The sequence below is a fragment of the Coregonus clupeaformis genome, chromosome 2, assembly GCF_020615455.1.
Source record: "Coregonus clupeaformis isolate EN_2021a chromosome 2, ASM2061545v1, whole genome shotgun sequence".
NCBI lineage: Eukaryota > Metazoa > Chordata > Actinopteri > Salmoniformes > Salmonidae > Coregonus > Coregonus clupeaformis.
The window spans coordinates 12,532,820-12,550,971 of record NC_059193.1 but is presented as its reverse complement, the minus strand read 5'-3'; the positions used below and the strand labels follow the sequence as shown (position 1 = coordinate 12,550,971).

The window sequence follows — 18,152 nt, the reverse complement described above, 5'->3', positions numbered from 1 at the left end:
TTCTCAGGACCCAGTATAGACCACATAGCAGGTATCTTTATTCTCAGGACCCAGTATAGACCACATAGCAGGTATCTTTATTCTCAGGACCCAGTATAGACCACATAGCAGGTATCTTTATTCTCAGGACCCAGTATAGACCACATAGCAGGTATCTTTATTCTCAGGACCCAGTATAGACCACATAGCAGGTATCTTTATTCTCAGGACCCAGTATAGACCACATAGCAGGTATCTTTATTCTCAGGACCCAGTATAGACCACATAGCAGGTATCTTTATTCTCAGGACCCAGTATAGACCACATAGCAGGTATCTTTATTCTCAGGACCCAGTATAGACCACATAGCAGGTATCTTTATTCTCAGGACCCAGTATAGACCACATAGCAGGTATCTTTATTCTCAGGACCCAGTATAGACCACATAGCAGGTATCTTTATTCTCAGGACCCAGTATAGACCACATAGCAGGTATCTTTATTCTCAGGACCCAGTATAGACCACATAGCAGGTATCTTTATTCTCAGGACCCAGTATAGACCACATAGCAGGTATCTTTATTCTCAGGACCCAGTATAGACCACATAGCAGGTATCTTTATTCTCAGGACCCAGAATAGACCACATAGCAGGTATCTTTATTCTCAGGACCCAGTATAGACCACATAGCAGGTATCTTTATTCTCAGGACCCAGTATAGACCACATAGCAGGTATCTTTATTCTCAGGACCCAGTATAGACCACATAGCAGGTATCTTTATTCTCAGGACCCAGTATAGACCACATAGCAGGTATCTTTATTCTCAGGACCCAGTATAGACCACATAGCAGGTATCTTTATTCTCAGGACCCAGTATAGACCACATAGCAGGTATCTTTATTCTCAGGACCCAGTATAGACCACATAGCAGGTATCTTTATTCTCAGGACCCAGAATAGACCACATAGCAGGTATCTTTATTCTCAGGACCCAGTATAGACCACATAGCAGGTATCTTTATTCTCAGGACCCAGAATAGACCACATAGCAGGTATCTTTATTCTCAGGACCCAGAATAGACCACATAGCAGGTATCTTTATTCTCAGGACCCAGTATAGACCACATAGCAGGTATCTTTATTCTCAGGACCCAGAATAGACCACATAGCAGGTATCTTTATTCTCAGGACCCAGAATAGACCACATAGCAGGTATCTTTATTCTCAGGACCCAGAATAGACCACATAGCAGGTATCTTTATTCTCAGGACCCAGTATAGACCACATAGCAGGTATCTTTATTCTCAGGACCCAGTATAGACCACATAGCAGGTATCTTTATTCTCAGGACCCAGAATAGACCACATAGCAGGTATCTTTATTCTCAGGACCCAGAATAGACCACATAGCAGGTATCTTTATTCTCAGGACCCAGTATAGACCACATAGCAGGTATCTTTATTCTCAGGACCCAGAATAGACCACATAGCAGGTATCTTTATTCTCAGGACCCAGAATAGACCACATAGCAGGTATCTTTATTCTCAGGACCCAGTATAGACCACATAGCAGGTATCTTTATTCTCAGGACCCAGAATAGACCACATAGCAGGTATCTTTATTCTCAGGACCCAGAATAGACCACATAGCAGGTATCTTTATTCTCAGGACCCAGTATAGACCACATAGCAGGTATCTTTATTCTCAGGACCCAGTATAGACCACATAACAGGTATCTTTATTCTCAGGACCCAGAATAGACCACATAGCAGGTATCTTTATTCTCAGGACCCAGAATAGACCACATAGCGGGTATCTTTATTCTCAGGACCCAGTATAGACCACATAGCAGGTATCTTTATTCTCAGGACCCAGTATAGACCACATAGCAGGTATCTTTATTCTCAGGACCCAGTATAGACCACATAGCAGGTATCTTTATTCTCAGGACCCAGTATAGACCACATAGCAGGTATCTTTATTCTCAGGACCCAGAATAGACCACATAGCAGGTATCTTTATTCTCAGGACCCAGAATAGACCACATAGCAGGTATCTTTATTCTCAGGACCCAGAATAGACCACATAGCAGGTATCTTTATTCTCAGGACCCAGAATAGACCACATAGCAGGTATCTTTATTCTCAGGACCCAGAATAGACCACATAACAGGTATCTTTATTCTCAGGACCCAGAATAGACCACATAGCAGGTATCTTTATTCTCAGGACCCAGAATAGACCACATAGCAGGTATCTTTATTCTCAGGACCCAGAATAGACCACATAGCAGGTATCTTTATTCTCAGGACCCAGAATAGACCACATAGCAGGTATCTTTATTCTCAGGACCCAGAATAGACCACATAGCAGGTATCTTTATTCTCAGGACCCAGAATAGACCACATAGCAGGTATCTTTATTTTCAGGACCCAGAATAGACCACATAGCAGGTATCTTTATTCTCAGGACCCAGAATAGACCACATAGCAGGTATCTTTATTCTCAGGACCCAGTATAGACCACACAACAGGTATCTTTATTCTCAGGACCCAGAATAGACCACATAGCAGGTATCTTTATTCTCAGGACCCAGAATAGACCACATAGCAGGTATCTTTATTCTCAGGACCCAGAATAGACCACATAGCAGGTATCTTTATTCTCAGGACCCAGAATAGACCACATAGCAGGTATCTTTATTCTCAGGACCCAGAATAGACCACATAGCAGGTATCTTTATTCTCAGGACCCAGTATAGACCACATAGCAGGTATCTTTATTCTCAGGACCCAGAATAGACCACATAGCAGGTATCTTTATTCTCAGGACCCAGAATAGACCACATAGCAGGTATCTTTATTCTCAGGACCCAGAATAGACCACATAGCAGGTATCTTTATTCTCAGGACCCAGAATAGACCACATAGCAGGTATCTTTATTCTCAGGACCCAGAATAGACCACATAGCAGGTATCTTTATTCTCAGGACCCAGAATAGACCACATAGCAGGTATCTTTATTCTCAGGACCCAGTATAGACCACATAGCAGGTATCTTTATTCTCAGGACCCAGTATAGACCACATAGCAGGTATCTTTATTCTCAGGACCCAGTATAGACCACATAGCAGGTATCTTTATTCTCAGGACCCAGTATAGACCACATAGCAGGTATCTTTATTCTCAGGACCCAGTATAGACCACATAGCAGGTATCTTTATTCTCAGGACCCAGTATAGACCACATAGCAGGTATCTTTATTCTCAGGACCCAGTATAGACCACATAGCAGGTATCTTTATTCTCAGGACCCAGTATAGACCACATAGCAGGTAGCGGGAGTAGGGTTGCAATGGTAGGGTGTATTACTGGAAACTTTTGAAGTTTACCGGTAAACTACCAGAATTGATGTATCTTTCAAGGATTTTATGTAATCTATCACAAGACATCTAGTGGCCCTTTTGGATACCTCAGGTGTCTGTAATTATCTCTGGTCCTCTGGGTGGCCTTATCACAATATCATTAAATATGACAAAGCTATAAAACATTATCCTAAATGTAAACCATCAACTAAGTTAATACCATTGGTGTTTCAGCATGAAATATCCTTTATATTGTTTTATTACACACGTATTTATTTTACTATCCCAGTATGTACTTGTTGTAAATGTTTTGGCCGACAAACTGGTGACAGCTGTGAAACAAGTCAATAGTAGGTAGAGTTGTTGCAGAGATCATTGAGAATAATCTCATTGTTGGTTAGATATTTTTTTTCTCTTGACCATATGGTTTATTATTAGCTATGGCGCCGTACTGTTGGCTGCCGTCTTGCAAGCGCCGACCCAACTTTGCTATTTTTGTGATTTTTTTTCTCGCATTTAGCCTTTACTTTTTTCTGAACGAAAAGAAAACTTTTCAACATCAGATCAGGAGTTACTAAAACCTAAATTCCGGATTCAACTCGACTCATCTGCCCCGGGCTCATTGTGTTATTCCGACCCAATTTTTGGGCTATCCAAGAGGAAACGCTAGCGAAAAAGGAGGTAGGAGATGGGGGAGGCACCTCTTCCCCTCCATTCTATTGACCAATGTACAGTCTCTTGATAATAAGGATTTGCTATCAATGGGAGTCTCGTAACTGCAACGGCAAGTGTACATTTTATTTCCAGATATCAAAGATGTCAGAAATCAAACCCATGCTTCTCTGTCACAATAGGCTAATGAAATATTTACAGAAAAAAAAACACCAATAAAACACCAACAACGAGTCAGTTCTGAACCAAAGAGTAAATCATTAATGTTAAGGATGTTTTCTGGGACTGCTTCCGAAGGTATTCATACCCCTTGACTTATTCCATATTTTGTTGTTACAGCCTGAATTCAAAATTGATTAAATTGGTTTTTTTTCTCACCCATCTACACACAAAACATGTTTTTAGAAAGTTTTGCAAATTTATTGAAAATGAAATACAGAAATATCTAATTTACATAAGTATTCACACCACTAAGTCAATACTTTGTAGAAGCATCTTTGGTGGCGATTACAGCTTTGAGTCGTCTTGGGTATGTCTGTATCAGCTTTGTACTTCTGGATTTGGGTATTTACTCCCATTCTTCCTTGCAGATTTTCCCAAACTCTGTTAACTTAGATGGGGAGCAGCGGTGAACAGCAATCTTCAAGTCTTTCCACAGAATTTCAATGGGATTCAAGTCTGGGCTTTGGCTGGGCCACTCATTCTTTCACATTTTTGTTCTGAAGCCATTACAGCATTGCTTTAGCTGTATGCTTGGGGTCAATGTCCTGTTGGAACGTAAATCTTCGCCCCCAGTCTAAGGTCGTTTGCACTCTGAAGCAGGTTCTCATCAAGGATTTGCCTGTATTTGACTCCATTCATTGTTCCCTCTATCCTTACCAGTCTCCCAGTCCCTGCCGCTGAAAAGCATCCCCATAGCATGATGTTGCCACCACCATGCTTCACGGTAGGGATGGCGTTAGACAGGTGATGAACTATGCCTGGTTTTCTTCAGACATAACGCTTTGCATTCAGGCCAAATAGTTACATTTTTTGTCTTATCAGACCACATAATCTTTTGTCTTTCAGGTGTCTTTTTTTGCAAACTCCAGGCTGTGCCTTTTCCTCAGGAGTGGCTTCCGTCTGGTCACTCTCCCATAAATCCCAGATTACTGAAGTGCTGTAGAGACTGTTGTCCTTCTGGCAGGTTCTCTCATCTCAGCCAAGGAACTCTGTAGTTCTGTCAGAGTGGTCATTGGTCCTTCTTGCCGGTTGCTCAGTTTGGTCGGACGGCCAGCTCTAGGCAGTCTGGGTAGTTCCATATTTTAATCAATTTCCCAATGATGGAGACCACTGTGCTCTTGGAAACGTTCAACACTCTAGAAATTGTTTTATACTCTTCCCCAGATATATGCCTCATCACAATTCTATCTCAGAGATCTACGGCCAGTTCCTTGGACTTCATGGTATAGTTTCTGCTCTGACATGACCTGTCAACTGGACCTCATGTAGACAGGTGTGTTTCTTTCTAAATCATGTCCAAACAATTGAATTGACCACAGGTGGACTCCAATCAAGTTGTAGTGACGTCTCAAGGATGATCAAAGGAAATTGGTTGCACCTGAGCTCAATTTGGAGTGTCACAGCAAAGGGGTTTAAATACTTATGTAAAAGAGATATTTCTGTATTTCATTTTCAATACATTTTCAATAATGTCTAAAAACATGTTTTCACTTTGTCATTATGGGGTATTGTGTGTAGATGGGTGAGAGAAAAAAATTATATTTAATCCAGAGAGAATTGTTTTTATCCATTTTGACACAACAAGATGTGGTATATGTCAAGGGGTATGAATACTTTCTGAAGGCACTATTCCACCTCAGGACAACAACAACACCAAGCTGGTGTTAACGAGCTGTACAAGGCTATAAACAAGCAGAAAACCATGTGCCCAGAGGCTACTCTCGTTGTTGCTGGTGATTTTAATTCCATGTCCTTAAGACACTTAATCAACACGTTAAAGTCTTAGACCACTCAGCAAGCATACAAGGCCCTCCCTCGTCCCCCCTTTCGGCAAATTAGATCTTGACTCTATACTCCTGCTTCCTGTCTACAAGTAGAAGCTGAAACAGGAAGTGTCCGTGACGTGCTCCATTGAGAAATGGTCACCCGAATCAGAGGCTATGCTACAGGACTGCTTTTGCTAGCTCTGACTGGCAGATGTTCCAGGACTCCGCCGATAGCATCGACGAGCTAACCACCTCTGTCACCGGCTTCATTAGGAAATGCATCGCTAACTTTTTCCCCACAAATGAAGGTTTGCTGCTTTTCCCCAATCAAAAGCCCTGGATTAACACTGAGGAGTTACACCAGGGCTGCGCTAAGCTAAAGGACGGATCTACCGCATACAGGGTTATCGCAGCCAACCCCGAGGGTACGGCTGAGGACACGCTAAGCTAAAGGACGGATCTACCGCATACAGGGTTATAGCAGCCAACCCCGAGGGTACGGCTGAGGACACGAACGTGTACAGGAAGTCCCGCTACGACCTCCGCAGAGTCATCAAACAGGCAAAAGGACAATATAGGAACAAGGTGGAATCCTATTACACAGGCTGTGACGCTCGCCGCAGGTGGCTGGAGCTACAGTCTATTACGGATTACAAAGGAAGACCCAGCCGTGATCTACCCAACGATGCCTCTCTACCAAAACGAACTCAATGCATTTTATGTACACTTTGACACAAACAACACGAACCATGCACGAGGCCCCCTGCTGACCCGGGGGGACTGGGTCTCCGAGGCCGACGTGAGTAAGGTTTTTAATCAGGTCAACACTCATAAGCCGCAGGGCCGGACAGTATTCTAGGGCGCGTTCTCAGAGCATGCGCAGAACAGCTGACAGGCACATTCACAGTCATTTTCAACCTCTCCTTGTCCCAGTTTGTAATCCCCACATCTCAATGTAACCACCATCATCCCTGTTCCCAAGAACTCTTAAGGCTACTCTACACAATGACTAGCGCACTGTAGCACACACATCTGTAATCATGAAGTGCTTTGAAAGGCTGGTTATGGCAAACAGAAACTCCATCATCCCAGAAACCCTAGACCCACTCCAATTTGAATACCGCCCAAACAGATCCATAGACGATGCAATCTCAATTGCACTCCACACTGCCCTCACCCACCTAGACAAGAGGAATACATATGTGAGAATGCTGATCATTGACTACAGCTCAGTGTTCAACACCATACTCCCCTTGAAGCTCGTCACCAAGCTTTGGACCCTGGGACTGAATACCTCCCTCTGCTGGATCCTGGACTTCCTAGGAGGGCCAACCCCAAGTGGTAGGCAACATCACCTCCGCCACGCTGACCCTCAACACGGGGGCCCCTCAGGGGTGTGTGCTTAGTCCCTTCCTGTACTCCCTGTTCACTCACGATTGCCTGATCACGCACGACTCCCAACACCATCAAGTTTTGCTGACGACACGATGGTGGTAGATCACGATAAATCAGCCTACAGGGAGGAGGTCAGTGACCTGGCGGTGTGGTGCCAGGACAACAGCCTCTCCCTCAACGTCAGTAAGACCAAGGAGCTGATTGTGGACTCCATCTTCATCGACGGGGCTCCAGTGGAGCGGGTCGAGAGATCCAAATCACTAAGGACATAAATGGTCCACACACACACACACACACACGCACACACACACACACACACACACACACACACACACACACACACACACACACGCAAACAGTTGCGAAGGCATGACAGCGCCTCTTCCCCCTCAGAAGGTTGAAAAGATTTGTCATGGGCCCTCAAATCCTCAAAAAGTACAGCTGCACCATCGAGAGCATCTTGACTGGCTGCGTTACTGCTTGGTATGGAAACAGCACCGCCCTCGATCGCACGGCGCTACAGAGGGTGGTGTGGACAGCCCGGGTCATCACTGGGGCCGAGCTCCCTGCCGTCCAGGACCTCTACAGTAAAGCAGACGGTGTGAAAGGAAGGGCCGGAAATTTTTTAAAAACTCCAGCCACCCAAGCCATAGACTGTTCTCTCTGCTCTCGCACGGCAAGCGGTACCGGAGCAACAAGTCTGATACCAACAGGCCCATGAACAGCTTCTATCCCCATACCATAAGACTGCCAAATAGCTAACAAAATGGCTACACGGATTATATGCATGGAACCTTCTCTTTTATTAGTATTTTTACACTGTCTCTATGCGCACACACACACACACACACACACGCACACACACACACACACACACACACATGTTGCACGCTTATGCCTGCATGCTGACACTGAAACACGCCTCACACACACAGACCGTTGTTGTGATTGAGACACACCTATTGAATCTGTGTTTTTGCTCACACACACATAACATGCACACACATTCATACTGACTCTATACACACTCCCATACAATCATCATATACGCTGCTGCTACCCTGTTGATCATTATCCTGATGCCTAGTCACCGGACCCCTACACATATCTACCCCTACCACTCCAGTATCCCTGCACATTGTTAATATGGTATTGGTTCTGACCCTGGAACTGACCCTGTATATAGCTACTGACCCTGGAACTGTCCCTGTATATAGCTACTGACCCTGGAACTGTCTCTGTATATAGCTACTGACCCTGGAACTGTCCCTGTATATAGCTACTGACCCTGGAACTGTCCCTGTATATAGCTACTGACCCTGGAACTGTCCCTGTATATAGCTACTGACCCTGGAACAGTCCCTGTATATAGCTACTGACCCTGGAACTGTCCCTGTATATAGCTACTGACCCTGGAACTGTCCCTGTATATAGCTACTGACCCTGGAACTGTCCCTGTATATAGCTACTGACCCTGGAACTGTCCCTGTATATAGCTACTGACCCTGGAACTGACCCTGTATATAGCTACTGACCCTGGAACTGTCCCTGTATATAGCTACTGACCCTGGAACTGTCCCTGTATATAGCTACTGACCCTGGAACTGTATATAGCTACTGACCCTGGAACTGACCCTGTATATAGCTACTGACCCTGGAACTGACCCTGTATATAGCTACTGACCCTGGAACTGTATATAGCTACTGACCCTGGAACTGTCCCTGTATATTGCTACTGACCCTGGAACTGTCCCTGTATATAGCTACTGACCCTGGAACTGACCCTGGAACTGACCCTGTATATAGCTACTGACCCTGGAACTGTCCCTGTATATAGCTACTGACCCTGGAACTGTCCCTGTATATAGCTACTGACCCTGGAACTGTCCCTGTATATAGCTACTGACCCTGGAACTGACCCTGTATATAGCTACTGACCCTGGAACTGTCCCTGTATATAGCTACTGACCCTGGAACTGTCCCTGTATATAGCTACTGACCCTGGAACTGTATATAGCTACTGACCCTGGAACTGACCCTGTATATAGCTACTGACCCTGGAACTGACCCTGTATATAACTACTGACCCTGGAACTGACCCTGTATATAGCTACTGACCCTGTATATAGCTACTGACCCTGGAACTGACCCTGTGTATAGCTACTGACCCTGGAACTGTCCCTGTATATAGCTACTGACCCTGGAACTGTCCCTGTATATAGCTACTGACCCTGGAACTGTCCCTGTATATAGCTACTGACCCTGGAACTGACCCTGTATATAGCTACTGACCCTGGAACTGACCCTGTATATAGCTACTGACCCTGGAACTGTCCCTGTATATAGCTACTGACCCTGGAACTGATCCTGATTATAGCTACTGACCCTGGAACTGATCCTGTATATAGCTACTGACCCTGGAACTGTCCCTGTATATAGCTACTGACCCTGGAACTGACCCTGTATATAGCTACTGACCCTGGAACTGACCCTGTATATAGCTACTGACCCTGGAACTGTCCCTGTATATAGCTACTGACCCTGGAACTGTCCCTGTATATAGCTACTGACCCTGGAACTGACCCTGTATATAGCTACTGACCCTGGAACTGTCCCTGTATATAGCTACTGACCCTGGAACTGTCCCTGTATATAGCTACTGACCCTGGAACTGACCCTGGAACTGTCCCTGTATATAACTACTGACCCTGGAACTGTCCCTGTATATAGCTACTGACCCTGGAACTGACCCTGTATATAGCTACTGACCCTGGAACTGTCCCTGTATATAGCTACTGACCCTGGAACTGACCCTGTATATAGCTACTGTCCCTGTATATAGCTACTGACCCTGGAACTGACCCTGTATATAGCTACTGACCCTGGAACTGTCCCTGTATATAGCTACTGACCCTGGAACTGACCCTGGAACTGACCCTGTATATAGCTACTGACCCTGAAACTGTCCCTGTATATAGCTACTGACCCTGGAACTGTCCCTGTATATAGCTACTGACCCTGGAACTGACCCCGGAACTGTCCCTGTATATAGCTTACTTAATTTCTCATGTTCTTCTTATTTCTATTGCTGGTGTTTTAGTTGTATATAACTACTGATTACTACATTGTTGGGAAAGAGAAAGCTAGAAACACATTTCACTGTACCTTGAAAATAAAACTTGAAACTTGAAACTCTATCTACTAGAAAGTCAGGGACAATATGGACACAGATATATATACAACAACAAATTCTACTATATATTAATACATTTCTTTAAAGTTATTCAAAGTTATGATATATTATGATAGATGTTCTGTTAATTATCTTTGCAACCCTAAGCAGGAGTCATTACCTTTCCTCTGGGTACACTTCTTAGTTTAGGATACCGGGGGTTAGTTAGTCATTACCTTTCCTCCTTCTTAGTTTAGGATACTGGGGGTTAGCCCCTATGCTACTATGCAGTGCCTTGCAAAAGTATTCATCCCCCATTGGCATTTTTCCTATTATGTTGCATTACAACCTGTAATTTAAATTGATTTTTATTTGGATTTCATGTAATGGACATACACAAAATAGTCCAAATTGGTGAAGTGAAATGAAAAAAATAACTTGTTTCAAAAAATATATAACGGAAAAGTGGTGCGTGCATATGTATTCACCCCCTTTGCTATGAAGCCCCTAAATAAGATCTGGTGCAACCGATTACCTTCAGAAGTCACATAATTAGTTAGATAAAGTCCACCTGTGTGCAATCTAAGTGTCACATGATCTCAGTATATATAAACCTGAAAGGCCCCAGAGTCTGCAACACCACTAAGCAAGGGGCACCACCAAGCAAGCGGCACCATGAAGACCAAGGAGCTTTTCAAACAGGTCAGGGACAAAGTTGTGGAGAAGTACAGATCAGGGTTGGGTTATAAAAAAATATCAGAAACTTTGAACATCCCACGGAGCACTATTAAATCCATTATTAAAAATGGAAAGAATATGGCACTACAACAAACCTGCCAAGAGAGGGCTGCCCACCAAAACTCACGGACCAGGCAAGGAGGGCATTAATCAGAGAGGCAACAAAGAGACCAAAGATAACTCTGAAGGAGCTGCAAAGCTCCACAGCAGAGATTGGAGTATCTGTCCATAGGACCACTTTAAGCTGTACACTCCACAGAGCTGGGCTTTACGGAAGAGTGGCCAGAAAAAAGCCATTGCTTGAAGAAAAAAATAAGCAAACAGGCATGTGGGAGACTCCCCAAACATATGGAAGAAGGTACTCTGGTCAGATGAGACTAAAATTGAGCTTTTTGGCCATCAAGGAAAACGCTATGTCTGGCGCAAACCCAACACCTCTCATCACCCTGAGAACACCATCCCCACAGTGAAGCATGGTGGTGACAGCATCATGCTGTGGGGATGTTTTTCATCAGCAGGGACTGTGAAACTGGTCAGAATTGAAGGAATGATGGATGGCACTAAATACAGGGAAATTCTTGAGGGAAACCAGTTTCAGTCTTCCAGAGATTTGAGACTGGGATGGAGGTTCACCTTCCAGCAGGACAATGACCCTAAGCATACTGCTAAAGCAACACTCAAGTGGTTTAAGGGGAAACATTTAAATGTCTTGGAATGGCCTAGTCAAAGCCCAGACCTCAATCCAATTGAGAATCTGTGGTATGACTTAAAGATTGCTGTACACCAGCGGAACCCATCCAACTTGAAGGAGCTGGAGCAGTTTTGCCTTGGAGCAGTGGCTAGATGTGCCAAGCTTATAGAGACATACCCCATTGAGACTTGCAGCTGTAATTGCTGCAAAAGGTGGCTCTACAAAGTATTGACTTTGGGGGGGGGGGGTGAATAGTTATGCACGCTCAAGTTTTCTGTTTTTATGTCTTATTTCTTGTTTGTTTCACAATAAAACATATTTTGCATCTTCAAAGTGGTAGGCATGTTGTGTAAATCAAATTATACAAACCCCCACCAAATCATTTTATTTCCAGGTTGTAAGGCAACAAAATAGGAAAAATGCCAAGAGGGGGTGAATACTTTCGCAAGCCACTGTAGGTGTTTACACCAGACCTGCACTGTCTGTAAATCAAATTCCAATTCCAAATTGTCTTCATTGAAAAGCATGGAAGACAAGTGGATTTGGAATTTCAGTGTACTTCCTGAATTGGCTGAAATTGAAATGGAATTGACCCTAACCCTGGGCTGTGCATTATCCTCCCATTATCATCAAGTGTACAAAGTACTTACATTGTGTTTTCTGTCTACTGTACTGAACTATCTCTCCCTAACGGTTCACAAATACTTTTTCTTTCTTTTTTTTCTTTTTTGTTGTTGTGGTGAAATAGGACATGTGTTAGTTTTGTTTTACAATTGTGTGTGTGTGTGTGTGTGTGTGTGTGTGTGTGTGTGTGTGTGTGTGTGTGTGTGTGTGTGTGTGTGTGTCCACAGCCTGAGGAGTATGGACAGGAGGCCATGGAAGGAGAGCCACAGGAGGGAGAGACATATGATGAGAACCAGCAGGTAGGAGGGATACACACACACACACACTAGAGCTCTGCTAGGAGCAACATCTCCTATACACTTCCTGATGAACTCAGTCACCGTGTCCGTGTAAACGTCAATGTTATTCTCAGAGGCTACCCGGAACATATCTCAGTCAGCGTGATCAAAACAATCTTGAAGCATGGATTCCGATTGGTCAGACCAGCGTTGAATAGACCTTAGCACAGGTACTTCCTGTTTGAGTTTCTGCCTATAGGGTAGGGAGGAGCAAAATGGAGTCGTGATCTGATTTGCCGAAGGGAGGGCTGGGGAGGGCCTTGTAGGCATCCCGGAAGGGGGTGTAACAGTGGTCGAGTGTTTTTCCAGAGCGAGTACTACAATCAATGTGTTGATAGAACTTTGGTAGCGTTTTCCTCAGATTTGCTTTGATAAAATCCCCAGCTACAATAAATGCGGCCTCAGGATATGTGGTTTCCAGTTTGCATAAAGTCCAGTGTAGGTCCTTGAGGGTCGTCGTGGTGTCGGCTTGAGGGGGAATATACACGGCTGGGACTATAACCGAAGAGAATTATCTTGGGAGGTAATATGGTCGGCATTTGATTATGAGGTATTCTAGGTCGGGTGAACAAAAGGACTTGAGTTTTTGTACATTATCACAGTCACACCATGAGTAGTTAATCATGAAACATATACCACCGCCTTTCTTCTTCCCAGAGAGTTCTTTAGTCCTGTCTGTACTAAGAACCTAGCTGGCTGTATGGACGGGGACAGTATATCCCGAGAGAGCCATGATTCCGTGAAACAGAGTATGTTACAGTCCCTAATGTCTCTCTGGAAGGAGATCCTCGCCCTGAGCTCGTGTACTTTATTATCCAGAGACTGAACATTAGCGAGTAATATACTCTGAAGTGATGGATGGTGTGCGCGCCTCCTGAGTCGGACTGGAAGTCCACTCCGAATACCTCTTCTCCGCCGGCAGCATCTTGGAGCAGCCTCTGGGATAAGTTAAATTGCCCAGGGGGGTACGAACAAAAGATCCAATTCGGGAAAGTCGTATTTCTGGTCGTAATGCTGGTGATTTACTGCCGCTCCGATATCCAAAAGTTATTTCCGGCTTTACGTAATAACACAAAAAAAACGTTCTGGGCTAATTCTTGCTCCTGTGTAGCTCAGTTGGTAGAGCATGGCGTTTGCAACGCCAGGGTTGTGGGTTCGATTCCCACGGGGGGCCGGTATTAATTCAAATTAAATGAAAAAATGAAAGAAATAAAATGTATGCACTCAGGATAAGAGCGTCTGCTAAATGACTAAAATGTAAGAAATAACACACACAAAAAAACGAAATACTGCGAAGTTGCTTAGAAGCAGATCTGCCATGTCTGTCGCCACCATCTTGCTACATGTATCGAGTAATATGGAATGAACTACTTTTTCAAGTAACAAAGCCCAAACACTACACACACACACACACACACGCATTTACACAAACGTACACACACACACACACACACACTTACACAAAACACTAGGACTAGGTGAAATACTTGGAAGTATTTGAGGTGCACTTGGTTTATCTTAGGGCTTTGCACTGTTGGGACTATTCCATTTGGTTCTATTGCACCGGGGAAACTCAACAGTAGAACTCTGTACTGTGTGTGAGTTGGTGCTTTGTCTCTCTCTATAGCTTTAGACGTGAGAGAGATTTTTGACAAGTCAAATGCCAGATAAACAGGTGGGCATAACACCTCCAATCTGAGACAGATGGTTATTTTTGGGAAGGCAGCTCTCAAGGGCAAAAAAACACAGTACCGAATCGGTTAATCTGAAACCTGAGAATCAGCAGGGAACCAATGACGAATCAAAGAATCCCAGTGGAGTAATCTTAAATGAACGGTTCAGAACCAATTCAGTGGTTTATTAACTGAGATGTCCTTCTGCCCTACATAAATAATGTATCATACAAATCAATTATAGAAAAAAAATGCCTAGATTTAAGCTCTCTTCTGTTTCAACGCAAATGACTCCTGTAATATTAAATTGTATAACCTCATATCATGAAGAGGCAACACGTCTGTATTCCTCCCTATCCTTCCCCATCCATCTCTCTCTCTCTCTCTTTCTCCATCTCTCTCTCCATCTCTCTCTCTCTCTCTCTCTCTCTCTTTCCCTCCACCATCCCCCATCGTAAAAAGCAGCATGCGAGCTCTAGCTGAACGGGGTGTGGTGGTGGTGGTGGTGGTGATGTCACGAGTTGCAATGCATGATGGGTAGTATCAGAGGATTCCTTGCATTGCTGTGAACATGGAGTCTTTCTCTACAGCTGCTCTGTCTGACCCTCCACATTGTCATCATATGTGGATGTAATGTGTGTCCCATCAATAACCACACATTATTTTCCGTAGATAAATGACCTCAAGGAATCATTATATGAGTACAAGTGTCTGTTCACATGAAGATGTTAAGAGTTGGTTAGTGTACTAACCAGAGGATGCTACTATGGCTTCCTCTACTGTGTCCTGGGAGCTGCTGTTACATTTTATGTTAGCCAGTGCTGCCCTCTGGTGGATAGAGTTGAGTATTGACACAGGCTTGAAGCTGATAATATTGTAGCAAATTCGGAGGGGGGTGGGGGGAGCCCCCGACCAGGATTCGAACCTGGCTCCAGCGCACTGTCAAGAGATCTGAAGATCTTGGCGAGGTCGCTAGGTGTTGTGTTAAGGTCGCTAACGCTGTAATCGTTATACTGACAGGTCAAAAGAGAACATTGTGTCCTTATTGCCAGGTTGTCTTCATTTTAGACTTGATGTGATTTGTCTGGTTAGATCACTCTGGGTGAGAGCTTGTCTGATGAGAGATCCAACAATTCCACGTCTGTTCCTTCTATAATTCTGCCTATGTGAACTCTGTGACATCACAGCTGTCTGCTGAGGGGAGGACGGCTCATAATAATGTCCGGAACGGAGCAAATGGAATGGCATCAAATACATGGAAACCATGGAAACCATGGAAACCATGGAAACCATGTGTTTGATATATTTTTTACCATTCCAGTTATTACTGTTAAGGTGTCACCAACCTCCTGTGGTGGGCGTCCGAAATGGCACCCTATGAAATGAATAGGACACAGTCACTGCCTCCCTCTCTCTGACTCTCTCTCTCTCTATTTAAATACTGTCCCTCTCTCTGTCTCTCTCTCTCTCTCTGTCTCTCTCTCTCTCTGACTCTCTCTCTGACTCTCTCTCTGACTCTCTCTCTGTCCCTCTCTCTCTCTATTTAAATAATGCCCCTCTCTCTGTCTCTCTCTCTCTCTATTTAAATACTGTCCCTCTCTCTGTCTCTCTCTCTCTCTATTTAAATACTGTCCCTCTCTCTGTCTCTCTCTCTCTCTGACTCTATCTCTGACTCTCTCTCTGTCTCTCTCTCTCTCTATTTAAATACTGTCCCTCTCTCTGTCTCTCTCTCTCTCTATTTAAATACTGTCCCTCTCTCTGTCCCTCTCTCTGTCTCTCTCTCTCTCTCTGACTCTCTCTCTGACTCTCTCTCTGACTCTCTCTCTGTCCCTCTCTCTCTCTATTTAAATAATGCCCCTCTCTCTGTCTCTCTCTCTCTCTATTTAAATACTGTACCTCTCTCTGACTCTCTCTCTCTCTATTTAAATACTGTCCCTCTCTCTGACTCTCTCTCTGTCTCTCTCTGACTCTCTCTCTATTTAAATACTCTCTCTCTCTCTCTCTCTCTCTATTTAAATACTGTCTCTCTATATATATTTAAATACTGTCTCTCTCTCTATTTAAATACTGTCTCTCTCTCTATATTTAAATACTGTCTCTCTCTCTGAGCTCTGTCTTTTTCTCTTCTCCCCAAGGAGCAGGGCCAGGACTACGAACCAGAAGCATAAAAACCATCATTTCAAATCTCCATCCAACCAGCAGCACAATACGATATTTATTACAATAAAAAGGACAAATGCTGAAACTACCACAATAATACAAATCTAATCATGTTGCAAAAAAGTACAAAATCCACAAACAAACATTCCACCTGAGAAAAATGTTCTTCCTTCTTTTTAAAGACAAATCTTGTATGATAATCGATGCTATATTATAAATGTCATGTTACTTCTGTAATGTGGTGGGTCGTGCAGTTGTTTCTTGAGGTGTAGAAGTCTTGAGTCTTGTTTCCTTGATTCCCTCCCAATGGAACGAGACTCCGGACCAGGCCTGGCTTGTGACCATAGAAATACAATCCATAGAACAGGCCTCCCCATTCAAGACTGAACTCTATTTCTATGTGTGTGAGTCTTTGTACTCTTTGTGTGTTTCTGTATTTATAAATGTGCGATAATAATAGATGTGTTATTCGCGTCTTCCAACAACGGCGTTGGGAGCGGAAGAAAATAATAAATCCGGTTGCAAACCGATATGACTACTACCAATAATATTCCATAAGTATGTACAATGCCTGTTTGTGGGTTCTCTTTTAAATTTACTTTTGGAGCAAGTTATTTATTTCATGTTTTTCAAGTAAGAGTTTTATACATTGTATCTTTATAGTTGCTTGTGAAATCATTCCGGTGGAACTATCTGTTTAGAAATTGATAAACTACATGTTTGTGTGTGTGTGTTTGTGTGTACTGAAGATTTTAACAAGTTAAAGTCAGTATATTACGTCTTGAAATCATAATGGTTGTCAGATCAATATGTGCTTTCAAATGCAGGACGTGTCAATATAAAGGTTTATGTGTCAAACCAGACAAACTAACACACCCTCTGTAAATAAAAAAGTTAGAAAAAAGAAACCAAGTGTTGGTTGTTTATTAGAATGTCAATGTTCAAACCAGGAGGTTTACTACAGGCCTCTGAAACACACGCACCCTCCGTCGGTCGGTGGTCGGTCTGTCGGTCTGTCTGTCTGTCTGTCTCCCTGTCTGTCTCCCTGTCTGTCTCCCTGTCTGTCTCCCTGTCTGTCTCCCTGTCTGTCTCCCTGTCTGTATGTCTGTCTGTCTCCCTGTCTGTCTGTCTGTCTCCCTGTCGGTCTGTCTGTCTTCCCGTCTGTCTCCCTGTCGGTCTGTCTGTCTTCCCGTCTGTCTGTCTGTCTCCCCGTCTGTCTGTCTCCCCGTCTGTCTGTCTGTCTGTCTGTCTGTCTGTCTGTCTGTCTGTCTGTCTGTCTGTCTGTCTGTCTGTCTGTCTGTCTGTCTGTATGTCTCCCTGTCTGTCTCCCTGTCTGTCTGTCGGTCCTTCTTCTGTCTGT

The 18,152-nt window shown here is 43.9% G+C and overlaps 1 protein-coding gene across 3 annotated transcripts in view; it reads left to right on the top strand.

The window, feature by feature from the left end:
• The window catches only part of LOC121587455 (beta-synuclein), a 46,738-nt gene extending 29,038 nt beyond the window's left edge, over positions 1-17,700 (top strand). Inside the window, exons 5-6 of one of the 3 annotated variants that reach the window (XM_041904384.2) lie at positions 12,849-12,920; positions 16,771-17,700. In XM_041904384.2, coding sequence (XP_041760318.1) covers positions 12,849-12,920; positions 16,771-16,800 — 102 coding nt within the window. In that variant the 3' untranslated portion in view covers positions 16,801-17,700. Of the gene's footprint in view, positions 1-12,848; positions 12,921-16,767 lie in introns of all 3 variants that reach the window. The other 2 variants (XM_041904373.2, XM_041904395.2) reach the window with 2 other exon arrangements.
• Positions 17,701-18,152: the final 452 nt, after the last annotated feature.